The sequence below is a fragment of the Anser cygnoides genome, chromosome 2 (assembly GCF_040182565.1).
Source record: "Anser cygnoides isolate HZ-2024a breed goose chromosome 2, Taihu_goose_T2T_genome, whole genome shotgun sequence".
Taxonomy (NCBI): domain Eukaryota; kingdom Metazoa; phylum Chordata; class Aves; order Anseriformes; family Anatidae; genus Anser; species Anser cygnoides.
The window spans coordinates 89,873,673-89,900,018 of record NC_089874.1 but is presented as its reverse complement, the minus strand read 5'-3'; the positions used below and the strand labels follow the sequence as shown (position 1 = coordinate 89,900,018).

At 42.3% G+C, this 26,346-nt stretch overlaps 2 protein-coding genes across 7 annotated transcripts in view; both read left to right on the top strand.

Annotated features, from left to right (window-relative positions):
• Window positions 1–17,850, top strand: part of DDC (dopa decarboxylase) — a 71,068-nt gene extending 53,218 nt beyond the window's left edge. For all 3 annotated transcript variants that reach the window (XM_066992604.1, XM_066992603.1, XM_066992602.1), the window contains exons 10-14: window positions 1,538–1,614; window positions 5,866–5,885; window positions 6,631–6,729; window positions 12,395–12,496; window positions 16,571–17,850. In XM_066992604.1, the coding sequence (XP_066848705.1) occupies window positions 1,538–1,614; window positions 5,866–5,885; window positions 6,631–6,729; window positions 12,395–12,496; window positions 16,571–16,786 (514 nt within the window). In that variant the 3' untranslated portion in view covers window positions 16,787–17,850. The remainder of the gene's footprint in view (window positions 1–1,537; window positions 1,615–5,865; window positions 5,886–6,630; window positions 6,730–12,394; window positions 12,497–16,570) is intronic.
• A 2,948-nt stretch (window positions 17,851–20,798) lies between these two features.
• Window positions 20,799–25,810, top strand: FIGNL1 (fidgetin like 1). Of its 4 annotated transcripts, none has more exons than XM_066992591.1 (2): window positions 20,799–20,863; window positions 23,296–25,810. In XM_066992591.1, the coding sequence occupies exon 2, from the start codon at window positions 23,304–23,306 to the stop codon at window positions 25,368–25,370; it is 2,067 nt and encodes a 688-aa protein (XP_066848692.1). In that variant the 5' UTR covers window positions 20,799–20,863; window positions 23,296–23,303; the 3' UTR covers window positions 25,371–25,810. The 4 variants fall into 4 exon arrangements, with proteins under 4 accessions (XP_066848692.1, XP_013037453.3, XP_013037455.3 ...); XM_013181999.3 differs by lacking the exon at window positions 20,799–20,863 and adding an exon at window positions 21,134–21,355; XM_013182001.3 differs by lacking the exon at window positions 20,799–20,863 and adding an exon at window positions 21,134–21,723.
• The last annotated feature ends 536 nt before the right edge of the window (window positions 25,811–26,346 follow it).

The window sequence follows — 26,346 nt, the reverse complement described above, 5'->3', positions numbered from 1 at the left end:
TGGAACAGACACCATCTTTTAAAAAAGCAGGAACATCTCAAAGATTACTAATGCCATATTAATAGCAACGCATACATCAACCCACACTTGATAGGATGAAAGATGACAGCAGTTTAATATCTTCTAACTGAACAAATATTCCTGCAAAATTGTTACCTGTTCCATTGATTAAGACAGCATATTACAGGAGGAGGAATGAATCTCTCACAATACAACTGATGCTACTGCTTGTAATTTGGCTTAGTTGTCTATAGAATGAGCTACTGCAACATGAATATATCAAAGAAATCAAACATATCAAAATACAGTGGAACAATTTAGAGGTTGTTCACAGTATTTACCCTAAATAAAATGGCTTTTGGATAATAGTTTACTTCCTTTGTCCACAGGACACAAATTTATTTATTTATTTATTTATTTTTATTTATTTATTTTAATGTAGAGTATTCTGAATGTCTTCTACTATTTTTTATGTGCATAAGCTTACTTATCTCCAGCTGGGTACTTCTGATACCTGAAGCCAAGTTAACCTTAGTACCCTCCTTGCAATTAAACAGAGAAGGCCTTCTCTTTGATTAAGATGTTTAATGTTTATAGTTTTATGTGGACTTTTACATTAAAACATTAAGAAACATAAAAAGAAACATACTCAGAAAATCATAAAGGATTTTGCCTTTTGGTGTGTGCCCATGTTGACATAATATTGATCACTTTGTGAAATGCTTACAGGCCTAATGAAATTACACAGTGATTTTTCCTTTTTTGATTTCTAATTTCTTCTGCCAATGTAAAATCCTGCATCTGTTGAGGTGAGTCAGCCTGACACACCGAATGTTACCCACTGGTAACGTGTAGCTTGTTCGCTCTGAGAGGGACACCTTGGCTTTTGAAACGTGGTCCAGTGACACCACCCAGCAGCTGGCAAGAGCGAGGCACACTTCCCAGTTCCACGTTGCGCTGCAGGATGTCTTTCAGCAGTTGTGTCTTGCATCCAGCTAGGCTGCCAGGAGGGCTGGTACGAGAGGGAAGCCTGCTTCTGGGCAGGCTGGCCAGGCCCTGAGGGCGGCTGCCACCGCCGCTACCCACGGCATGGAGAGACAAGACGGCGGCCAGCATCCACAGAGCCCCGGCGCTGCTGCACGCCGTGCCTTGCAAGCCACAGCTCTTCCCACACGGCTTTGTACTGCAGTAATTTCAAGGCAACTTCTGTTGACTGCAAACATTAGCATTGCTTTAACTAGTCTCACATTCTGGTGTGATTGTCTATCACCATAAAAAGATCCTCTGCGTCTGGTTCTTATCTGTTTTTAAATATGCAGTCATGCTGCCCGTTCCTGCTGAGACTTACACTTGCTTCTTGTAAGTACAGTACTGATATTGCTGTGAAAAAGCACTGAAAATGGCACAGGCTGTGCTCAGGAAATACGCCAGTTTAAACACATTTAATTTTCTTTCACTTCTTGTGAAAATTTAATGCTTTAAATTTTAATCCTTAAATTTCTCTCTCTTTTTTTTTTTTAATCTTTCTTTCACACAGGGTGAAAAAAAGATCAGATTTAATAGGTGCCTTTAAATTAGAACCTCTTTACCTGCAGCATCACCACCAGGAGTCTGGTAATTTTATAATTAAATAAAATCATCATTGTTTTATTTGCATGCTGATATGTAATGTGAAAAAAAAAGACTTAAGATAAAAACTGAAATTCTTAAAACTGCCTAAGTTGTTTAGGAGCCTATTTCCATATTCAAAATGCTTTAGGAAGTTAAGTTTATTGAAGTGCAAACGTGTCTAGTGAGATTTTAGTTAGCTTAAAAAACAATTGAGGGAAAGCCATTTTATGAAGCATTATAGTTCACACACGGCACAATATTTTCATATCGTGATTTCCCCTACTCCGTATTTAACATTGGCTCTTTGCAGGATTGTCGAGGCAAGTCTTAATGATCTTTTGGTAGTCAAGTAAATATAATATTGGTTGCTATGTATCGAGTCCCTTAATCTGCCTTCCCCGATATATATTTTACCAGAATGGTTTCATAATCTGATTTGGTTTTAGATTTTCTAAAGTCTTTGACCTTTTCTCTTAGCTATGCATGCAAGCTATGATTCATATTTTCAAATATCCATGTCATGAGCAAACATTCCCTGAAACTGCAGAGATGGGGTGAGCTGTGTTTGGTATCTGTGCTCTGTTTCGGGTGATAGCTATCTGGGTCATTATCCTGTTGCACTCACACTCTTAAATCGATTGTAGCAGGGAGGTAAGTCTTGTACAAAACGCACACAAAAGCAGTTCCTAAAATGCTCACAAAGAACTTACAGACCTTGGGCCCAGTACAAAGCTCCTTAACGGATTCGTGTTGCTCCTTGCACATACCTAGTGACTGCAAAGTGGCATTTGCCATCCAGAAGGCTGGTTTTGCACATGTAGCTCATAACTGGTGAATTTGAAGACGGTCACAGCAGTGCAATGTCAACATGTGGTGCAAGTTCGTTCATAACTTTCTCACGAGGGTGTATCACCTCAAGGGTGCTTGTCCTTATCATTTGCCATATCTCATACTGTTCCTGGAATGGGTGATGCTGATCTGTGTTTGTTGTGGTTTAACCCCGCTGGCAGCTAAGCACCACACAGCCGCTTGCTCACCTTCTGCCCTCCCTCTCTGGGATGGGGGAGAGAATCAGGGAAATGAAGCCTGTGGGTTGAGATAGAGACAGTTTATTAGGACAGGAAAGAAAATAAATAATAATAATGATAATAGCACTACTAATAATAACGCGTACGAAACAAGTGATGCACAATGCAATTGCTCACCACCCGCTGACCGATGCCCAGCCTATCCCCGAGCAGCCGGCCCCCCACCCCGGCCAGCCACCCCTATATATTGTTTAGCATGACGCCAGATGGTATGGAATACCCCTTTGGCCAGTTTGGGTCAGCTGTCCTGGGTCTGTCCCCTCCCAGCTCCTGCTGCACCCCCAGCCTGCTCGCTGGCAGGACAGAGCGAGAAGCCGAAAAGTCCTTGGCCTGGTGTAAGCACTGCTCTGCAACAATTAAAACATCAGCATGTTATCAGCGCTCTTCTCATCCTAATCCAAAACATAGCACCCTACCAGCTACTAGGAGGAAAATGAACTCTGTCCTAGCTGAAACAAGGACAGTGTTCAAAAGTGTACCCTGAGTATGCTTCTCTCTGTTGTGGCTACAAACTCCTTGGCATTTGAATTAGTATAATCCAGAATACCACCATTCACTAAAAAGCACTAGGAAAAATTGATTTTTGTGCCTCAGCTGCCAGAGACTTCAGATTTTATTCCTTTTTCTACATTTCCAAGCAATGCAGATATAGAACAGGGCAGTAAACAGGAAAATGCAGTAACTCTGAAGCTGAGGTTCATCAACCAAAGGCTAGAATTGTTAAGAAAAAAAAGTACTTTTTTTTCCTTTTAAAATGAGAAATGAAAATTATTGCAAGTATACTTATGTCACTAGCTTTTATTTAATGTACATGAAAAATATTTCTCTTGCGGAGAAAAAATCCACAGTTAACTAAAGTGAAAATACATTCTTGTGACAACTGGCAGTGCTGATAGAAGAATCTTAGGACTTCCCAGGTTAAATGACACCAAAAGGAGATTAAACCTTTCTTAAAACTAGGTGATTTCAGTGAGGCCACTTAGCTGGCCTGAAAACTTTATCTCCCCAGCTGGTTAAAAAGTTGTTCAGTCTTTGCGTTGCCTTCACTAGCCATGATGGCTAGATCTGGGCATAATGATACCATATAGATCAGCTGATTATTGGCAATGTAGTGAATATTTATTATGTTCTATTCCCATTTGCTGACAGTTTTCCAAAGAGCTGGACAACTTTTCAAATGCACGTTCCTCTAGTTGAACTGTTCAATCCCATCCACGTGTATGCCTTCAATAAAAATGGCCAGATTTGCAAAGGTGCGAGGCTGTTACAGGCACTCTTGATCCCTGTGTGATTTATGGGATGTCAGCACTACTGGAAATAAGACTTGTCTAATGGAGGGTCTTATTTTCTGAGTAAGTCTCAAGTCTGAGAATTCCCATCGTGGTTTACAAGGCAAATGAAGTAGCATTTTTGAATTCACTCATCTCTCACTCAAGAATTTAAATGAGCGGAAAAATATATCTATCTGTGAGCAATTACTCTTAATAACCATATGGCAATTATGTGTGCCCCCAAGGGGAAAGTCTTTATTTTGTCATTAATTATAATTTTATGTGATTTGCATCATCGCTCCAGGAAGATTATCCTGGCTTGCCTGGCAACCCAGGATATAGGTCAAATCCTAATGGCAGCGTTAGAAGAATGCAGCTCTATACGCTATTGTTAATGACACATATACTCCCACAATGCAATTCATCCTGGTTAAATACAGATGTAAGACTAAGGCTTGTAATCAAGGACTAATCATTGATTGCATTCTGCTTCACAGCTTGTGAAAGGCGTTGTTGTGGATCATTAGACACAGCCCCTTACAGGAGCGTAGGATTATTTATCTATCACCAGTTGCTTTCCTCTCTTTGCTACCAGCCTTGCCGCTATCAAATACAAATGGCTGCGACAATGCAGACCGCGAATGTTATCAAATCACCTTGTTACTGAGACGAAACAACCATGTTCATTTCCTGATGTCCAGGAACAGGTTAATGATTGTTGCTTTTTTTTTTTTTTTTTTTTTTTTCTCCCTAGAAAATAACCTTGGAACAGGTTAGAGAGCCAAATGGCTATATGTTGCAGGGAGGAAGGATCGTGTGTTTTGGCTGCGTGCATGTGAGACTGTTGGCAAGAGAGTTTGTAGCACAGGAAACGGAGTCTTTTTTTTTTTTCTTTAAACTCCCAGGAAGGCTGGGAATCAGAAAAATGATGTAGGCTGGTCAATTCACGAGCTACAGTTCTATTTAGTACCTGGTGGCTCATAATGCCAAGAGCACTTAGCACTTTTCCATGGAATTTAAGTGCATACTTCCTCATGAAGCTTGTATTCCACTGCAGGATAAGAAAGCTAGGCAGATGCTTCCATGTGTTCCTAAAGAGGTGCTTTAAGATTTTAGGTCTGTTTAGTTTTTGTCTCTGGCTTACCACAAGTAATCCAGCTTTATATTACAGTTTTCTTTACTGTGAAATCAGCCTAATTACCTGATTCAAAGCAAAGGTAGAGGCATCTTGACACTGTGTGCTCATATAAAAGATATCAAATAATGCCCTCTACTTGCCTCCCTGCACTGAACTGTTTTGTGGCTTGGTCAAACAGTGTAAGGGCTTTTCACCACATCAAATAAAAAGCCGTAACAATGCAGAACGTTATTCACCAAACAGGAAGAGTTCATTTCTGAGTCAAATTTTCCAGTCACTCATTAGACATGCTTAAAAATCAGCAGCAAATACATGAATGGGTACAAAAGCTAGTTAGAAACACATTGTTTTGAGAAACGTCAGTTCATCAAGTGGTGGCATTTCACAGCAGAGGATGAGTGTTGAAATGAGTTCAGAGATTCTGCAAACCAAAATTAATAAAAGCCATCTTAGGTACTGCTTCTTTTCCATACAAGAGGAAAATAAATGTAGTATTTAGTCTGTGATGGGATCTGAAGTATAACAGAAAGGAAAATAATTTCTTCTAAAAATTGTGCTCTACAGAAAACTGTTTGTTAGTGGTATATCCTGGCTAGCTAAGGAGTGAAGCATATTCGCTGTTGAAAATGGTGATGCTGAAGTTTGTAGCAAACAGGCAGGATAGCTAAAATACAGCTTTCTTAATAGCATTAGAATATGATTGTAGGTTTTGGCTGTTATGATAAAGCAATGTGAACATTTTTTCTTTAACTTTCAGGCCTTGTAACAGATTACCGGGTAAGTACAACATCGATATAATCATTAATGTTACTACTTTTATACACTCATATTTCCAGGGATTTTATTTTCCATTACTTTCATAAACTTCAAAACCTTACCTTTCTTTCCATGATGGATGCAGCTTAGTAAATTTTTAACATTACTCAAGGTGAAACTTTAAACTCTGTTTTTTTTTTTTTGGGGGGGGGGGGGGGGGGGAGAAATGTTTAGAGGCAGGATGAGTCTTGCATAAGTAATATTTTAAGATTTAAGCAGTAGAAGATTTCTTAAAGATGATTTCCTAAAGATCGTTTTTCTTAAAATAGTTAATAATATATACTTCTAAAAGTGTGTGTTTTAACTTTGACAATATAAACATTTTTCTTTTGAAATGGAAAATGGGCCAATCATAATAGATGCTGGCCCCACAACTGTACATAAGCCAATGTATGATACTCATTTTTCCAAAACCTTTGAGGAGAATTTGGGATGCAAAAAGACAATTTGGTTTGCCTTGTGACCTTTCCATTCTGACACCAACCTTCTTTTCCACTTTTCATTTGAAAAATTTGAGTATGAAGAGTCATATCAGAGCATTACCCAAAAATAGACATTTTTGTTATTATTTGGCCCACCTCTAGCTATGGCCTCTAGGATCTGGAAATGTGTTATGCTTAAAATCGCTGCAGCACATACCATTTCTGCAGTATCACTGCAAAGCTGACTTCTAACATGGGTGCTCTGCCTTCTCTCCGGCTTGCAGCACTGGCAGATCCCCCTGGGGAGGAGGTTCCGCTCCCTGAAGCTCTGGTTCGTGCTGAGGATGTACGGGGTCACGGGACTGCAGGAGCACATCCGCAAGGTAACACAGATTTGCTTTCTTGGGTAGTCTGTGGTGGGATGGTAAGGGAAAATGAGCTTTACTTACCCCCATCCATTGCCCACAGCTTCTGCACACATTAGAAAGCAGAGGTGACGGCCTTCAGAAAGCTCGAGTCAATAGGAGTACTGCTTTTTGCCCCATGTCGTGTCATGATTCCATATCATGGCAGGATCTCAGCTGTCATCCATTTTGTATTAACCTTTAGAGAAGACAAGCGTAGGAATTTGGAATTTATACAATGCAGGACTGTAGGCCCCTCTCAAATTAAGCCAGAGTGCATTAGTTTTTAAATTTTTATTATTTATTTTTTCCGGGAGAAAAACCATGAAGCATTCATTATCTCTTTATTTCCCTAATGCAGATGCATTGATGGCATGTTTAGATTATGATTAATGTTGTTGGGCTACATTTATGATACAGTACCTTATTGTCCACCTACCCTTGAAGCGATAATTTCTGCTTTCTCTGTTTCCTGTTTAAAATACACATTTTTTAAAAAACGATGTGTACAATTTACAGTTTGTTAACATTGCTGTGAGTAAGCACTAAGTTTATTCTTAATGTAAAAAAGATGGGTTATTTAATCACTAAAAAACACACCTGGCAGCAGTCTAAATGATATATATATACTTCCTCTGCAGCAGTAAAATCAAATTCAAGCATGCCTTTCCTTTTTATGAAGTTTAGGGAAACTTATAATGAGGGGAGCTCCATGACTTCGCTCTAAATATTTACAAAAATATCCATTAGCTTAGACTCTGGTCTAGTATACCAAACCCTCTGCAGGCATGCATTCCTTTCTGTTGTGGTACTAAACAGATGAAGGCCTAAGAAGGGCTTCTTCTGCCATTGTAAAACAGCTGCATGAATAAATCTCTTCCAGTTTGGAAAGGTTCTGGGGTGGAGGAGGGTACCCTTTTTGCTTCTCATTTTTATCACAATATTTTTTGACCAACTCTACAGGGTTTTAAATTATATTTTTAGTTTTAATAAGGCTCTCAGAAGCAAATTTTGAGAACAACAGCAATCCTGATGCTTTATTATCCTTATGGCAATTTGATAGATGCCCTTCCAATGAAAAAAATGATGCATGGTTTGTTACTGCTTTACTAGACTGCCATTACAGTTTCTAGAGCTTTGCTCTCTCAGGTTAGATTTCTGGAGACGACAGTTATTTCAGAATGATGCCAAGGTTTTAAGTAGGGCTAAATCCCTCACTGGGAAAACAGAGGATTGGAAGCCCCATGTTGATGACACGGCCTTTCTCAGGCAGGTTTCCACAATTCAGTATTCACGTTCAACAAGATGCTTCACAGTTCTCTCATTCCCTGTCTCCCAGACATTTCCCTGGCTGTCCAGCCAAAAAGTGCTTGTCTTCCCATTACCGTAGCTGGTTTTGTATTTTCTATGACAACACAGTTTGGTAAGGCAAAGCAAATCAATCCTTTCCTAAAGATACTGACTCTAAAGTTGGAACCCTCTTATGTTCCCTTATTTGCAAAGATAATTCGGAAAACTAGATTTCCAAGGCCTCCTTGAATTGTGCGTGTGTTTAATAGTTCATTAAAGACTAAAGTGTTCCCTGGTACACAGAGGAAAAAAAGTTATGACCTTACGTTTGCAACTTTGGAAAAATATTAAGGGTAATTAAGTGCAGAATTTGACTCAATGTATAATTACAGAGTCACAGAATCATAAAGGTTGGAAAAGACCTCCAAGATCATCTGGTCCAACCATCCCCCCACCACCACTATCACCCACTAAACCATGTCCCCAAGCACCAGGTCCAACCTTTCCTTAAACACTCCCAGGGGCGGTGACACCACCACCTCCCTGGGCAACCCGTTCCAGTGCCTGACTGATCCACCAAACTGGAACCATTAAGTTAGTTCCTCCTCACCCCCTGCCCGGATTACTCATTAAACTGTACTGATTAAATTCAGTGGGCTTCAAACCTGTTTCAAAACAAACAAACATTTCTACCTCTTTCAGTTCAAAGTTTGTTCTTTTTTTTTTCTTTTTTTTTTTTTCTTTTAGTAGTAACGTTTAGAAAAAAAAAAAAAAAGGTTGTTTATTATGTTGCAACCTTTAAGGTCTGCATCAAAATGACCGGATAACCACCGCAGCTTGGTATTTGCTTGTACTGAGACAGGCATTTAGGAACCAAAATATTCCTAGGAGATGAGAATGAGTGACTTTGATTTAGATATAGTAACTTTTTTGTTTTCCAAACCTTCCAGTTATGCACTTTCTTCCCACACAACATGTAATATTAACCTATTGCAAAGTATAGGTTTTAGAGCAGTGGTAAAGGGGAGGGCGGTCATCTCAGAAGGATGTGGGGAGAGAAAAATACAAATTTTGGAGGTAAGTCCCAAAGCTGTGGAGGAGATGTACAAAGAGGGCAAAAGCAACAACAGTCCTCTGGACTGATTCCAAACAGTCAGTATAAATGTGAAACCCCCAAAGTCCATTTGTAAATGGCACATTTGTAAACTGCTTGGCCATGTATTATTTCTTTGTCCTTTTAAGTCATCTCAAAGAGCTCAGAAGTCATCTGAGAAATTTAGAGGTTAATGCTTTCGTAGGTAATCCCCAGGAACATTCTGAGTCAGTTAAATCCTGTGGAGGTCCAGAAGAAATCAGTGTACCACATTCTCCCTTTCTCACCGACAAAAATGAATTCTATTAACAATTAACAGCTGAGATCAAGAAACTGGAACTGTACAGAACAGCAGTCCCAGAGATAGCACTGCAGCTGGGCAGTGGCATCGTCCGAGTGGCTGTTTAGAGGACACTTTTTGCAGCATCTTCATTCATTCTAGTGAGATGTGAGCTAAAGCAGGCAGAGAGGTGAAATCTGTAGAAGAAAAGTATGAAGTGATCAAGGCTGTGCAAGTATGTGTACTTGCATATACACATTATTGCACTCTGATGCTTCTGAGAAACTCCCTTGTATCAAAAACTGTTTTAGTTCTGGAAGGAGTTGCCCGACTATTCCATTCTCAATTGAAACATTTAAATGCAACAGCCCATATCTGTATATGTGCTTCTATTTTTCTGTATATGCACACATATACATACTTAAATACAGATTTTTTTAAATAAGAACCACATCTTAACACCTCACAAGTGCACTGCTCCCATGAGTAAGACATTTCCCCTAATCCTGAATAATCACATTACTTAGATCCCCTTTTTTGCTTTCTCAATGCAAAAGGGCAATGGTTATTTACCTGAGATAGAGGGACACAAAAATCCCTTGCCGTACCCATGCCCAGAGAGGGGTTACAGCTCTTCCAGTCGAGAGAGGCAGGTGTGACGCTTCACAGAGTTTGAACTTCCAGGGTTAATAACGTTTAACTTTATTGGATTTATTTATGTTTGGTTGCAACAATCTTTGTAAAAGCAATTCAGGATATTAGCTTACGGTTCAAAGGTGCAGGGCCTTGGGTCACTGTGCTAAGCAAAGCTGGGGGGGAGGAAAGCTAAGCAAGTGAAACTTGTTAGTTCCTCCTTTCTCTACTTCTCAGTCCTGCCTGTAAAAATCTAAAACACTTGGTGCCCCCCGGTGGCTTTTCAAATTATTGCTACTTGATAAAGCTTGCTACGAAAAAAATGACTTCCATACAGAATGCTTCCAGCATTTTAATTTGTGTTTTACTGAATACGCTATATTTTTCCTTGCTTTTATTTCTTTCAAATCCTTTAGCGCAAAAAATTGGAAATACTTGGTATAGAAAGTGTACAGCAAGTGTCTGTAGTTTTCTTGTACAAACTACTTGCAGTAAGCCAATCTCAAATTTTTGCTTTATTCAGTTCTCACCCAGGTAAATTTTGATTAACTTCTGTTGGTGATTACATTTGGTTGAACAGTTGTGGAAATCTATTGTCATTGAACGTCTCACTGAAAGTCATTCATCTCACTGAACAGGATTTTTTTTATGGCCTTAACTTCCAAGAGCTGGTGTGTGCATTGTGAAATTTTGCTGAGCTGTGTAAAAGACATAACTTGTTTGATGCTATGGAAATGAGGGCTGGAGGAGGTAGCAGAAGACTGTTACAACCTGCATGTATATTTCACATAAGTTTCCCATGCACTTATGCATACAAAAATATGTATGTATACACATACTTCTGGTCAAATTTCATAGTTTTAAGCCCATGCTATTTATAGTGGCAGAATATTCAAATGCTTTGGAAAGAATTGGGCATTTTATTGTTCTTATTCCTGACTCAAAGAGCTTTCAGTCTAATTTTAGAGGGAGGTAATAAATGAATGTCACAAACAGCAGAGAGGAAGTGGTAACGAGAGGAAGATTGGCTGGTTACAAAGAGTATGCCCAGTAGGAATGTCTCAAATCTATGTACAATTCCATATAAACAATGTTTTCCTATTTTAGGAAATAAACAAACATCAGAAAGCTATGATTAAGATTGCAAAATGTGTTGGTTTTCTTTCTTTTTTTTTTTTTTCTTTTCCTTTTATTTTTTTCCCCTGTAATTTTTGTTCTGCTTTCTTCTTGCCTTTTGGAAGAAGTTCCTGTGAGATGAAATATTTCACATCTAACCTTGGCCCAAAGTGTTTTATATTTGTTGGTATCTTTCCTTGAACTTGTAAGAAAGCAAAGTGGAACAGAAGGAACAGACATGGGGTCTGTTCATTTTAGTAAAATTGTTTGCAATCGTAAATGCATAAAAGTGCTGATAATTTTTGATGTAGACTGGCTACCGCACAAACTGTAATTTTAATACCCAGTTGTCTTTTTCTTTAGGGTAGCGAGCACTAAATTGGTGATAACCAGTAAAGGGGGACTGAGTAAGGTACTGCACGTACCTGATGTGGATGTCAGTTCTTTTTTCCAAGCACTTTGGTATTTATTTTCTGTTTGGGAGAAAGCAAAATGTGGTATATGTATACAAACATCACTGACTGATGTTCCTCACAGGTTGTTAGTATGCCTGTTGGTATTTTCCCTATTTGATTTTGGAAGAGCATTGGTTTCCTATGCCTTGATATAACTGTTCTGGGTTTATATCCAGTGTATTTTTTTTTCCCGGTAACTTTTAAATAGACTGGCTGAGGTATGCTGTCCATTTTCTTGATTTTACTGCCATCACTTTTCTTTTCAACTGGTCCCGAGTGCCCAGGCCAGAAGAGTGAGCAAGTTATCCACCTCACAGTATTCTCGTGTTACGTGAACTATTCCAAGCAGTGTCTCCGTGCACCTTGTTTTCCACTGGACTTGTGATCATTTTCTCTACATGAATCTGTGCATCTCCCCTTTTCCCCACTGTCTCCCTTCCGCTAGTCTCAACCAAAACTGAGAATGGTAGAAAACCTAAAGAAGAATTATTACAATTATTTAATATTAATATGGTATTGTGAAAGTTACAAAACTGTGCCAAAATGTTTCACTAAGAAACAGACCAGTGCTGCCTAAGACAGACTGAGCAGCCAATATGGTAACTGGTCAGTATGGTCTCTGAAAGTCATAAACGGGCTGTAAGTTAACATAAACAGATGGCAACGTGAATATTATCACATATCAGAGGAGGGAACCGAGAAAAGAGATTAAGGAGCAAATCTTTTATTTTAATAAACCAAATTTATACAATATAGATGCTATCTTTCTCTTCACAGCATGTCAGGCTGTCGCATCAGTTTGAACATTTAGTCCTTCAGGATGAAAGATTTGAGATCTGTGCTGAGGTTGTCTTGGGACTAGTCTGTTTTCGGCTGAAGGTAAGGCAGCTAAGGCTTTCTACTTCCTCTGTCATGTTTTATAGCAACACAATAACTTGCAGTAGAATATAGTCTTTGTAGTTAATATTCGTAATTATTTTTAAGGAGAGTAAGGGGAATTTATGTAGATCAAAGTGGATTAAAAAAAAGACACTTAAGACACTTTTTTTAGAATTAAATCAAATCCTTACGAGAAATTCACACATATTAGGGTATGGAAGAATATAGTCAAGAATATAGGCAAACAAATGGTCTTAGTCTACCCAGAAATTCAAAATGGCTGTTATATTCTATGCTTAATGGTCTTTGATTAAGATGGTTGTTTAAATATATTTCTCTAGACATCTATTAAAGATGCATGTATGCATAGTAAATGTTTCCTGTCGAGTTAATTTTATATGTGTGTATATTAAATATACAATTTATATACATTATCTATCATGGATGAAGATTAGAATACTAATGGATATTTTGTTCTTTAAAGAACACATTTTCATTTATAAAATCCCACAGTTAGACTGGGCAAATTGGAGCAAGATATGAGAAGGAAAAGGTGGCATGCATGGGAGGCCAGCTTCCTGAATGCCCTTGGTACTGATCCCCCCACTTTATTTTTTCCTGGACATGACTCTTGCCCCTCTTTGCCTTTCATTACCCAAAATCTCAGTATGTGCCAAGTTCATCAATGTAGAGAGAGACCTTGCCAAACAGAAACTAGAAAACTCACTCTGCTCTCAGAACAGAAGCGGGTGGGAAGGTTGACTTGTTTAATCAGGCACTGAAAGGAGATCAATGGCTTGTTTTAGGTAAGGAACTTGTTTAGTAAAGGAGCTTGCAGCTAAAGCCTCTGTTAAAGGCTGCATTATGAGAACAGAATCTGAACACCAAGCAATAATGAAAACGGCACTGGTGTTTTCTAGTCCACATGATACCTCACTGAGCTTTGGGCTTTTCTGAAGGCTCAGAAGCACATCTTGGCTCCCTCCGGGTAGCGTGGTATTACTACGTTTCACAAATTCCTTTCTCAGTCATTCATTTGCCCCAGTTACTTGAGTTCGATGCAACTGTCTGAAGGAACTAACAAATCTTTAAGAATAAGGTAATGGTTAATTCATCTGGAATAGGAAAATCTGAATTTGTGGTGTTTAAAATAAAAAAATGATCTGCTGCTAGGGGATCAGACAGATTATGTAACGGGGGGTTGTTCCAGTAAGTGGAAACGTGAATATATTTTTCTTTCCTAATGAAAACTTCTACAAGATTTTGAGGAATAGGTTCTGTGGCCTTTACTGCTCAATACCAAGATGCTGGTTGTAGTCTGCTCTCTGACTTGGACAAGCAAACACCGGTTTTGCAGATCCAGAGACAGCTGTTACTCAGTGCTCTACATTTAGTTTAAAGAAACGGAGCTTAGCAACACAGAATTGTCACTTTTGATCAGACCAGTGGTTCAGCTACATCTGGTCTCCTGTCCCTGATGCTCCAGAGGAAGAAATCAGATTCACAGGGAAAGACGTTTACACAAGACGAGATAAATACTGGATATTTAGCTCATAAACCTTTGGGCAAGTTGTAGAATAAAGGCATTACTCTTCTGAAAACCAATCTTGAAACAGCAGTGTTTTCATCACTTGCCTTCCCTGTCCAAAAAACCACCAAAACAAAAACAAACAACAACAACAACAAAAAAAAAAAAACACACCCCAAGCTAACAAGCTTTTGAATGAAGAGTTTTTTCCAGTTATTTTTGCAACTTTATTTTCTATTAAAATAATTCTTCAAAATCTTCTGGTGGTTTCTGTACTTGGTATTAAAAGGCACCCTGGAAGCAGGATACTTGTAACTTTTATGTAACTTACTGGAACAACCCCAGGTTACAGCAGGACTGAAGGACAGGGGACTGACCCTGTAATGCTCTGAGCTGTAAAAATAGCAATATTTTTCCTTCCGTTGTTCTTGAGAAATCTTCTTTTTATTTTTTAGCTGTAACTTTTAATGTTTTGCCTTTCATGCTGTTGAGCAGATGGATTAATAGTCTATGACTTTCATATTATAACTATTTCATCAAATGTCAGAGAAGGAATCCAAGTGTCACGCCAAAGGGTTAATTTTTGGTCTCCTTGTCATGTCTACAGATGAATACAAGTCAAGCTAGTCATTTCTCCAAGGGGATGAGAATACGGGCTTATTAAAACTGACAGACTCAATCAGAGCTGGCTGCTGGCTTCTCAAAGCTCTGGGAGAGGACTTGTCACTGCTAACTTCAATTTGATGTGACACCTGAGTGTCAGAGTAGTCCCTAGGTGCATCTGAGAAAGCAGAATAGAAGAAAGGCACACAAACCTTTCTCCTTCCTCCCCTTACCCCTAACAAGGGCATTAACATATTATAACTGCTTGTGTTGCCTTGAAGTTGGTGCTGTGCACTTCATATTAACGATGAGGATCAACATTTTCCTGATGGATTACCTTCAGTAAGGCAGCAGTACATCATTCACACCAGTGATAATGACTTGGGTTCATCTCTACTTGTAAGGGGATCCAAAAGCATGGGAAGAAATCATTTTGTCCTTAGGGCCAATGGGAAACCATGTCTCCCTTGTGCTTTGTTTCCTTTAGGAGACGGCTAAGAAGGCACACCACGACTGTGTAGATTTGAGATAACCTGACTACTAATAAAAATATTTTCAAGAAGACCTATGGCCACTTCTGTACCAAAAGCACTGTTGAGCATGTTACAGGTGGATTTGTCCACTGGTGGCTCTGGTGCTGCAGTGGTCAGCCAGGGAACAGCAGAAGTCCCAGCACCTCTTGCAATGCTGTGTCACCGGCAGTGTAAATGGAAAGAGTAAAGGCCATACAGTAGCTAAGATCCTTCCCCAAAGAGTAAAATCATAGCACTCAGGATCAACGTGGTGTATCTTACATTGTTATGGCAAGCGGGCCAGCGAATCTGAAGCCATCTATCAGGCTGCTGATATAAAAACTTAGACATACGGGTTCCTTTAATTTGGGTAACAAAGACTGCCAAAGGTATGCTGTTAACACTTCATCCTGCGTTGCTAAATATGACAAAAATCCCAAGACCCTGCCGTTGTTGTTTTCGTTTAAAACAATTTACGGGTGTTTTTGAAAATTTGATGACATCTTTTGTTTTATTCTCAAATGCTGATGGAGGTGAACTAGGAAAACCATTAATGCAACATTAGCTGAACCTGTAAAAGAATCAGTACTCTTCTGTGCAGTCCTGTTTCTTTTAGGATTTGATATTGAAAGCATGCAGCTGCTCTAAAGGAAATACGTTCGGTATTTGAGTACGAGGAGGGCTAAGTACACTAGAAGGAGATAAAATTCAATACTGCATGCATGTAGAGTCCCTCTGACTTCTTGCAGGTTATTTAGCATTTATGACTTACTCAGAAGAACGGTTGCTTCCAGTGGGAGGGTCAGTTTGCCACATTTCTAAAATCCCCAAGAAAACACTATGATTCTATGGAGGACACTTCCTATAGAACTTACAGCAAATACTTTTTTAGGGTTTCACTAATAGTATGAACCAGATTTTGGTTCAGGGATACATTACCTTAACTATTACTTAACTGAGGGTAAGATTTCCATCTTCATATTCCAAAGCCTCTCTAACAGCAGCCATGCCTAAGTGAAGACTGGAAGATTTGTTTTACTAATGTTAGTACAGTTCATTGCAAAACTGCCTCCCACGTCTGTTTGATTAGATCTAAGAAAAGTGTAATGAAATGGTTGCAGTAATGAATGCTTTTATGTGAAGCTACATAGCTCATGACCTTAGGTCATGCAAAAGCAGTCAGCTATCACAAATGCCCCAGTGTGAACACTGCTTCTAAGCCACAGTTAATCCATAAATCTCTTTGTGGCTGAAAAACGATCTTTTGAGCCATGATCTTTTTTATAATCCTTTGATGGCAAAGCACAGAGAGATGAGAAAGCGGCCGCATGTTACTGGTGATGCCTTGGCTCGGCTGCTTGGTGGGACTTACATATTCCAGACTTGTTTTTGAAACTCATTGCTGTATCTGTTGAATTATGATGATTTCAGGGCTCAAATGAACTAAATAAGGCGCTTCTCAAAATCATAAACGAGGCCAAGAAGATTCATCTGGTCCCGTGCTACCTGCGAGAGAAGTTTGTGCTACGTTTTGCTATTTGTTCCCGCACGGTGGAATCCACCCACGTCAAGTTTGCCTGGCAGCACATCTCACAGCTGGCAACTGACCTCCTGCAAACATGGGAGCACGACGACCACCAGCAGTAAAGGTGGCAAAGTAGCAGTGGGGAGGAGGTGATTAGCTGGCTTTCCCTCTGTTGCCAAGCGTTATTTTAGGGGCAGGTGGGGAAGTTGAATTATGAGGGAAAAAAATACAAAACTTGTTGTTTCGTAGCCCAGCTGCAGGAGCAAAACCCTTGCCAGCACGCTGTGTTGTAACCTTGGTGATCCGTTTTCTGCACTGTATTCTTACGCACCGCATTCTCGTCTTGCCTCTTTCCAGGCTGGATGTGGCCGTGGGGGCTCAAGCTGTCATTTCTTACCATTTCTTATCTGTTTGTTATCAAGAGCGTTTATTGAACCAGGCAACTCAAATGGAAGCGTTATTACTCCCTCTGTCGTCGTCAATAAGCCCCTAGCACACCCACTCCATTCTCTGTAGATGAAACTGTGAGGTGTTATAACCAAATAATTTAACGTTTTTATGACTTCAGAAAAAAATCCAGGTTGTGAGAAACTCAGTAACTTGGTTATACACTGTTTGCATCCTATCTAAACAGGCAAGTGCAAAGGTAATGATTTGTTATTTTTGGTATTCAATATTTTTGTAACTCAAGTTGGGACTTCAAGACTTCTTTCATTACATAGCCAAATCAGGGGGAGTTGTGCATTAAATTGAACGCCCTTATGGCAGGTTCTCTACTCTCTCCTTAAAGGTTTGCTTTTAAGACAGCAATTTTGTCATATCTCAGCAAATATTTTATGCTGCTTATTGGTTTTCACTTGAATCATTCAGAATGAGGCCTCTTAAAAGCTCCTTCTTCAGAGTTTTGCCAAAATCCATGTGCTACCTGATGTTCTGTATTTTTAACCAAGTTATTATAAGCAGTAACTATGTAAAATAAATAATCTGTAAACTACGTTGTGTGAAATGGAATGGTGATTTCTTTTTAAAGGCTACCACTCTGCTTACTTCATTGTGTAGTAATGAAATAAGCAACAAAAAAATATTTGATAAATTATGCTGAGAAACGCGATTGCAAAAAAGTTACTCAGATTAGTTAAAAAAAAAAGATAAAAATACAACAAAATATAAATTATAAGAACTAAGCCCCCATCATCCCCCCATCAGTGTTTTTTTTCCATTAACAGTTAAGTATGGAATAAAAAATAATTAACCATTAGAGAAAGTCAAATAATGCTCAACAAACATCATTGGTATATCCTCCAGTCAGTTGCAGTGAAGAAGGGAAACAAAGGTCAGAAGCAACATCTGACTTTAAAATTTTGAAAACATATATTCCAGACAGTTAGTTCTGTGTAAATAAGAACAAAATAAATAAGTACTCCAAGAAAAATCTGTAGGATTAATTTCTACATTTGCATTTATTTTAATCTTTCCCTTTAACTTGTCATGCTAACTTCTAAAGCATCTTGAGAAACTTGCAAACTTGCTGAGTTTTCTTTCTCCATCCCTTGCAAGCGTACTTCCTGTGTATGGGAAGTTGCATGTAGACCATGAAGCAGGTACTGGGAAGAGCTGGTTTGGCATGCAGTCTACTCCTAGCCACATTTCTTTTCTGCATGTTTTCATCCTGTAAGGATGAACAGGAACAGCACAAAGCTGCACCAGGGGAGGGTCAGACTGGGCATGAGGAAAAATGTCTTTACCGTGAGGGTGGTCAAACACTGGCACAGGCTTCCTAGAGAGGTGGTTGATGCCCCATGTCTGTCAGTGTTCAAGAGGTGTTTGGACAGTGCCCTCAATAGGATGATTTAACTTTTGGTTAGCCCTGAGGCGGCCAGGCACTTGGACTTGATCTTTGTAGGTCCCTTCCAGCTGAACCATTCTAAGACCCATTGAATGACATTTCCTCATGGCCAGCACAATACAGAAATCTGAATTTCATAGCTCTATTTTTATCTGAAATCTGGGGATGATTTGAATGTATAATCAATGAAGGCCTTGTTAGCATTCAGTCTCTCATACCCTCTTTTCCCCATGTGATGATTCCTTTGCAGAGTTCTAGTGTTAAGTCATCTGAAAAAAAAAATTATCTGGGCTATGTAATCAACTCAAGAACAAAACTGTTAGAAGGAATATTTTTGAAAGGAGGACCTTGCTGCTATTTCTGTTCTGTAGCTTTGAAATATATTTGTAAGTGAAATGACTTTTGGTGGCAAACACTGTATGAATAGTTAATATGTGAGCCTGGATTTATTGTGCCTTGTGTTCAAAAGCTTATAGTGCCTGTGCCGATTAATACTGTTTGCTGTTAAAAATAATTACAAAATCTCAGAAATGCACTTTAGTAGAATGTCCACATCTCAAAGAACACAGTGCAGCTACTAGACGAGGGAAAAAAGTAACTTTTCAGTAATCATATAGATTTATTTTTTTTTAAACTAGTGGAATGCTAGTACAATGCTTACTGTCTTAATAGTGACAGATTATATTTTATTACTGATGGTGAAATACCGAAAAGATGTATTTATGAAAGGTATTGCTGATGTTATATTCTGGACTGCACTGTAGTTCTGCAATTTCTAGTTTCCTTTCGGCTTTACATGTCATATTCTGTTCATGGTTGTTTGTCCCTGCTGTCACCTGTAAAAACACCGTATTTGCTGAGAAGTACTCCTGTTGTGATGTCTTACAACTGTAGTCTGAACCTCAAGATAGATGTACACTTGAACTGCTCAGAGAGTGGAGCAAATGAGAAATTAAATTGGAGAAACTTGAAGACCATGGTGGAAGGGCAGGCAGCTTAAATAATTATTGACGGATAATACCTAAGTAGCATATGTAGAGTCCATATGACCTAACTGGAAAAATAATCTAATGTTTATTTATTTTTTTTTAATTACAATTTGTGAGCTGTACGGTTCCTTTAAAATCTCTATCCAAAGCATATTAAACTGACAAGTAGATTTTATTAATGGCATTAATAAATGAAAAGAAAATCAAGACTGGTGTCTGTCTTTGCTGTTAACCAAACCTCTCGCATTTTATTCACGCCAGATATGCTGTAAAGGGTCCAACCCCTCTCAGATCACTTCAGCATATCGACTTTCAGCATTAATGATGGCTTTTGCTTGTTCCTTGAACGCATTGCTTTGCAAATGGGACATTTCCTCTTTAGTAATGTGCTTTGGAACAATTCGTGGCCTCAGCCAGGGGCCGTGCTGGGCCTTCCATAACACTCCTCATGGCTGGGTCGTTCATGGCATCCAGTGCCAGCTGTGGCTGGTGTCTCGGGCACATCAGATTGCAGAAAGATGGGGTCCATGCACCCGGGGAGGTTTAGGTTGGAAATGAGGAGACACTTCTTCTCATAAAGAGCAGTCAGGCATTGGGACGGGTTGCCCAGGGAGGTGGTGGCGTCACTGTCTCTGCGGGTGTTCAAGGAAAGGTTGGACCTGGTGCTTACAGACATGGTTTAGTGGGTGACATTGGTGGTAGGGGGATGGTTGTACCAGATGATCATGGAGGTCTTCTCCAACCCTAGTGATTCTGTGATGATTCTGTGGTTCATTTTGCTAGCACTGCCTGCCTGCAGGCTTCTTCGCTCCCCACCAACACTCGGGTAACGTCTGCCCGCGTGCAGCCCCAGGGAAATCAGCCGAGCACACCGTGGGGAGGCCGCGTTTGTTACAAACCACGAGCTTTGGCACAGTTCGGTCTAACACGATGTCTTGCACAGCGGCACTGGCAGCTTGCCGTGCTGCCCGCGCTAATGGCGTTAACGGACTTGGTGCGCAACAAGACACAGTAACCGCACGACGTGTTCCTCACAGGAACTTAAACGTGCACCCACGCGGAAGGCCGCACGCTCCTCTCGGAGGTGAGACTGCAGCGCAGGCAGCTAATTACGCCTGTATCGCTGCGCTAATTCGCCCGCAGGCTGCCGGAGACACCCGGCGGAGCACACCCCTCCTCCCTCCCCTCAGCCGCGCCGCCCTCCCCAGCCCGCCCTTTCTTCGGAGCCTTCCCCCTCCCGCCCGGCCCCCCCTGACGACCGGCTGCGTCACCGGCGTCCCGCTATCCGATTGGCGGGCGGCGGGAGAGCGGGGGGGCGGGGCGGAGCGCGCGCGGGATACTCAGGGGGCGGCTGGCGGCGGCCGGTGGGTGCGCGGCGCGCGGCGCGAGCCCGACCCCCCCCCCCCCCCCAATCCCCTGCGGCGCGCGCGGGGCGGCGGTTGGCGGCGGTTGGCGGCGGTTGGCGGCGGTTGGCGGCGGTTGGCGGCGGTTGGCGGCGGTTGGCGGCGGTTGGCGGCGGTTGGCGGCGGTTGGCGGCGGTTGGCGGCGGTTGGCGGCGGTTGGCGGCGGTTGGCGGCGGTTGGCGGCGGTTGGCGGCGGTTGGCGGCGGTTGGCGGCGGTTGGCGGCGGTTGGTGGCCGTTGGTGGCCGTTGGTGGCCGTTGCGCCCCCTCAGCCCTGAGGGGCCCCGCGGGCCAGGCAGGGCGGGGGCTCGCTGGGGCCGGTGGTGGGGCAAAGCCCCCGGCTCCGGCGGTGTAGGGGACGGTTTGGGGGCGCACGGTTCCGTAGCTGGCAGCAGATAAAGGAGGCGGAAGATCTCATGTGCACACGTTTCGGGAGAAAAAAGTTAAAATTTCGAGTAAGCTACCTTTCTGTGCGCTTACTGGTTCAAAACGCGGCCTGTCAGAGCTGTGGAAATGATTGCATCGTTGTGAAATGGCTGCTGATTTGGGGGGATTATATGTTTATATTCTGAGTTGTGTAAATTATGGAGGTGCTTAACATGAACAAATACAAACTTTTATGTTTCATAATATGCTTTTAAGTCACCATGGAAAATCCATGTGCACAGTGAGAGCTTAGCACCTTGCCCAGTAGTCTCAGGCAAGGGCGATGAGGGGCTGCAGCCCCCCGGCTCCGGCTCACCTGTTGCAGGTGGGCTCTGGTGGGAACTCGCACCCCACACAGTAGCTGCAGGATAGACTTTTCAGCGCACAGAAGCTGACGGTAATTTTTAAAATTGGATTCCCATGTAAAGGCACTGAATTTGCAGGTAAAAGATGTTTTGGCTTTCCTGCACTTGGGCCGAAACCCAACACAAAATAATTTATCTCCTTGTTTCTTATGTGTGTAAGCCCTCCTGCCATAACCAGGTCATGCTCTGTGTAGTGTGTCATGCAATCGCTGGGCAAAGACTTTTTGAAAGTAAAAAAAGAGGCCAGCCCCTGTCCCTACCGTACTTACGGTGTCTCTGCAGTCTTGCACTGTGCGTGCTCTTACATGACTGCACTCAGATGCACTGTGCCGCTGATTCAAGAGAAGATTGCAAATTGACTCGTACTGTCTTTCTGGGATGGGTGCTGAAGACATGGACCTCCACTTCAACAGCTTTTGTTTTAAGTTTTTTGGTTTTTTTTTTTTCTTGGCTGGGAAATCCCAGTACCTACTGAGGTTAAAAAGTAGAAATTAGAATTTGATGTGTTTCAGTCATGTCATATATTGAGCGAGTCCCTTATGGACAGATCAGAAGTTCGGAATTACTGTGTGTTAGGCGCTTTCTGTAAAGCCTCGTGAGGCAATAGTACATGTCACTGATTTTGCTTGTGCCCGTGTCTCTTCTGAAATTGTTAATTTGTGACATTACCAGAAATATTTCTGCACATGACTGCAGAGAAGAGACAGCTTTGAAAATGTGTCAAAAACGTGAGCATATCCTTTCAGAGCTAGCAAGATGCTCCTTCCTAAGCAAAGGTCAGAGCAAGCAAGCAAGATGCTCCTTCCCAAGCAAAGGTCATCTTTCGTGTTTCTTAAACTAAAACCTAGCGGAAGGAATTTAAATTCTGCTTTCTAAAACTGAAAAACAGTTATCACTATAAACACACAAGGCCTTAGTTTCTCGAAAATAAGGGGAGGTTTTAGTACGTTCTAAATGGAATAAGTAGTTTTGAACATTTGTTATGAATCTGTCAGTATTTAATTTGAAAGTTTACTAAATGCAAGCCTATTCATTCCACTTTTACCTCCCCTCACAGTTTGCATATAGTTTTATTTAATAACTTCATTGTTTCATTTTTTATCAGCATCACTGTAATAAATTTCATCTTTCTGACAATTACCTATAACCTGACCTCCTCTGTACTGTGCAGTATTCCGTCAAACAGGAGTGAAAGCATTGCTGATTTCATTTAACAAGGCCAATTTTTGTTTGGCCATCTGTTACCTTCCTTTGCAGTCTACTTACCTCCCCAGGAGACCTCTGAGTAGAAGCTCTCTCTCTCTCCCTCTCTCTCTCTCTCTCTCTCTCTCTCTCAATCTCCCTCTCATTTCCCTTCTTCTTTTCTTTCCTTGAAGGAGAAAGAAAAAGAGTGCCTCAGTCTTAGTGGCTTTTTGCCACAAAGCTGGTTGCTTTGTGAAAATGCCGAAGTGTCCAGACTAAGTGACTTACAAGTCGTACCGCACTATTTCCCTCGATTAAAATAACATATGTTTTCATTTATATGTCATTAGAGAAGAGAGAAGCAGACTGTAAGTAGCTGTGAGATGTATTTTGTACCAAGAGATATTGTGTGTGTGTTTCAGTGTCAGCGATGGAAGCACCCACTCATAGCACCGTGCACCTGAGCGACTGGCAGAAAAGTTACTTTGCTCTTACCTCTGGCACCTGCACGCCCGCACAGAAGGCTGATGAATACCGTGCCAAAATTCTGCATATTCAGTATGCATGGGCAAACTCCGAGATCTCTCAGGTCTGTGCTGCCAACCTCTTTAAAAAGTACGCAGAGAAATACTCTGCAATTATTGACTCTGACAACATAGAGACTGGCTTGAATAACTACGCTGAAAACATTTTGACTTTGGCAAAGTGTCAGCAAAATGACAGTGACAAGTGGCAATCTGCCTTGACAACAGATAATGTATTTGAGTTAAAGTGTGTGCAGGAGAGGATGCAGGCTGGCAAAAATTTCCAAAGCACTCAGATGGCACCGACAGATGCCTTTGTACCAGCCGGTAACGGGGTCAGTGCCTCTGCCACTCCGGGTCTTCCTAGACTCGGTGTCTTCAGCAGTGCTGCCGAGAGTGAACGCTGTGCTGGCTCATCAAAATGTGCGAGTCGGGGCCCGGATCTCCTTGAGCATCCCTCATCTTCAAAGTCTCTTCAAAGCAGTCTGCCTCCTGTGACCAAAACTTCAGATATACCTCCTGCCTCTTCTGTGTCCCTAAAGGAACAGGTTCATACAGGTTTCCAGGTAACTCCACTGTTTGGAAATAAAGAAATGACAAGCAGCAGTTCTCTGAAAATGTCAGGTGGCTGTCGTGACGGGCAGAATTTGTCTCTTCCCAGTCAGTCCGCTGTACATGCCTGGTCTGGGAAAAGAAAAGCGTTTTATGGTTTGGCTGATAAAGGCAGCGCTGCACCTTCTACCCTTGCTCCGTGCCAGCCTCCCGTTAGTACAGAAGCCAGTAGTTTTTCAGGGAATAGGAACGGAAACGAGGAGAGCGCTGCTCCTGGTTTTAGAACGGCAAAAGAGCAGCTGTGGGTGGATCAGCAAAAGAAACCTCAGAGCCTCCACCAGCGTACACCAGCCTCGTCGTACGGAGGCGTAAAAAAGTCGCTGGGTGCTGGTAGGTCTCGGGGTCCGTTTGGCAAGTTTGTTCCTCCAATCCCAAAACAAGATGGGAGTGAAAACGGAGGAGCACAATGTAAAGCTCACGCACGAGGGCCGCCAGATCCAGCACTTCCTGTAGATGAGCGCCTGAAGAACATTGAACCAAAAATGGTGGAGCTCATAATGCACGAGATCATGGACCACGGCCCCCCCGTCAACTGGGATGACATTGCTGGAGTCGAGTTTGCTAAGGCTACGATAAAAGAAATAGTAGTGTGGCCGATGCTGCGGCCAGACATCTTCACGGGGTTACGTGGTCCTCCGAAAGGAATTCTTCTCTTTGGCCCCCCCGGGACTGGGAAGACGCTCATAGGCAAGTGCATTGCGTGCCAGTCCGGGGCTACGTTTTTTAGCATCAGTGCCTCTTCTCTGACTTCCAAGTGGGTGGGTGAAGGGGAAAAGATGGTCCGCGCGCTGTTTGCTGTGGCACGATGTCAGCAGCCGGCGGTGATTTTCATCGATGAAATTGATTCTCTGTTGTCTCAGCGTGGGGATGGGGAGCACGAGTCTTCGAGAAGAATAAAAACCGAATTTCTGGTCCAGTTAGACGGGGCAACAACCTCCTCCGAAGATCGTATCCTGGTAGTTGGAGCAACGAATCGACCCCAAGAAATCGATGAAGCTGCCCGAAGGAGACTGGTAAAGAGACTGTACATTCCTCTTCCAGAAGCCTCAGCGAGGAAGCAGATTGTGACTCGCCTCATGTCAAAGGAGCACAGCTGCCTTAGCGAGGAGGAGGTTGAGCTTATCGTTCAGAAATCACATGGGTTTTCAGGGGCAGACATGACACAGCTCTGTCGGGAAGCTTCTCTGGGCCCTATCCGCAGCCTTCAGTCCATGGATATCGCGACCATCCTGCCGGACCAAGTGCGGCCCATTGCCTTCGTTGACTTTGAGAGCGCCCTCAGGACCGTGCGGCCCAGCGTGTCCTCAAAGGATCTAGAGCTGTACGAAACCTGGAACCAGACCTTCGGCTGTGGTAGATAACTGCATCGTGACTGCCTTGCGGTTCTTTAGCACTGTCACGTGTTAACACCGTGACAGTTCAGTGTGTCTGCACTGCTTCTTGTTTCTGTCTGTCTCTGTAATAAATCTTGTGAAGTTACGCGGCCAGACATCTAGATGCTGGCCTGAGGTTTAGCTAACTGGAAAGATGGAGAAACTGTGAGGAAATTACAGATAGCCACTGTGAAGGGTGGATGAATTTCACCAATGTTCAAGGGGGAGATGGGCAAACTTTCCGTGTAATTGAAGGGAGCACTGGGGATCTCCTGGAGGAGGGACCTTGCAGGAGGAACCTCCTTCTGAGGGTGCGAAGAGGGGGTGTCCGGTAAATGGTGTTCTTGTCTGACTGAGCCCTGCACACATCACTGCAGTCTAATCCCTGTTTTTTATTAAATCCTCTAATTGCTTTCCGTTTGACCTTGTTTTCTGTCCTCTGTGTCTGTGTGTGTGTTACCAGGAGGTCTCAGCACCTGCAGCTGGAGAAGAGGCCGTGGGTCACGGGCTGTGGAATCTGAGGGAGGGCCAGCTGTTGGCTTGCTGTTGTATCTGGGAACCTGGTGCCACAGGGATGCCTGTGTGCGTGCACGCCTTTCTGATGAACGTGAGGCTGGACCAGCGGGCAGGTGGGAGGACACCAGCAGCTGGAGGGAGCCAGGGCCTGGCCCAGCTGCAGGGAAAGGGGCGCCGGTTTTGATGTGGCTGTGACATGAACTCATAGCCCTGGCAGCGTTTGGAGGTCCCGTGGACGTGAGGGCGCCGTGAAGCCAGAGAGAGGGGGCCCAGCTGTGCTGCGAGCCTCAGCCCTGTCTGGCTGGAGGCGAGGGATGAGGTGGGGCTGTCTGGGTGCTGCCCTTACACAACTGCATTCGCTGTGCGCGTGGGCACTGCTAAAGGCACCGCTCACTTGGTGCTTGTGCTGGCGTGCGCGCCTGTAACCGCTGTTAGGGGCTCAGCCTCA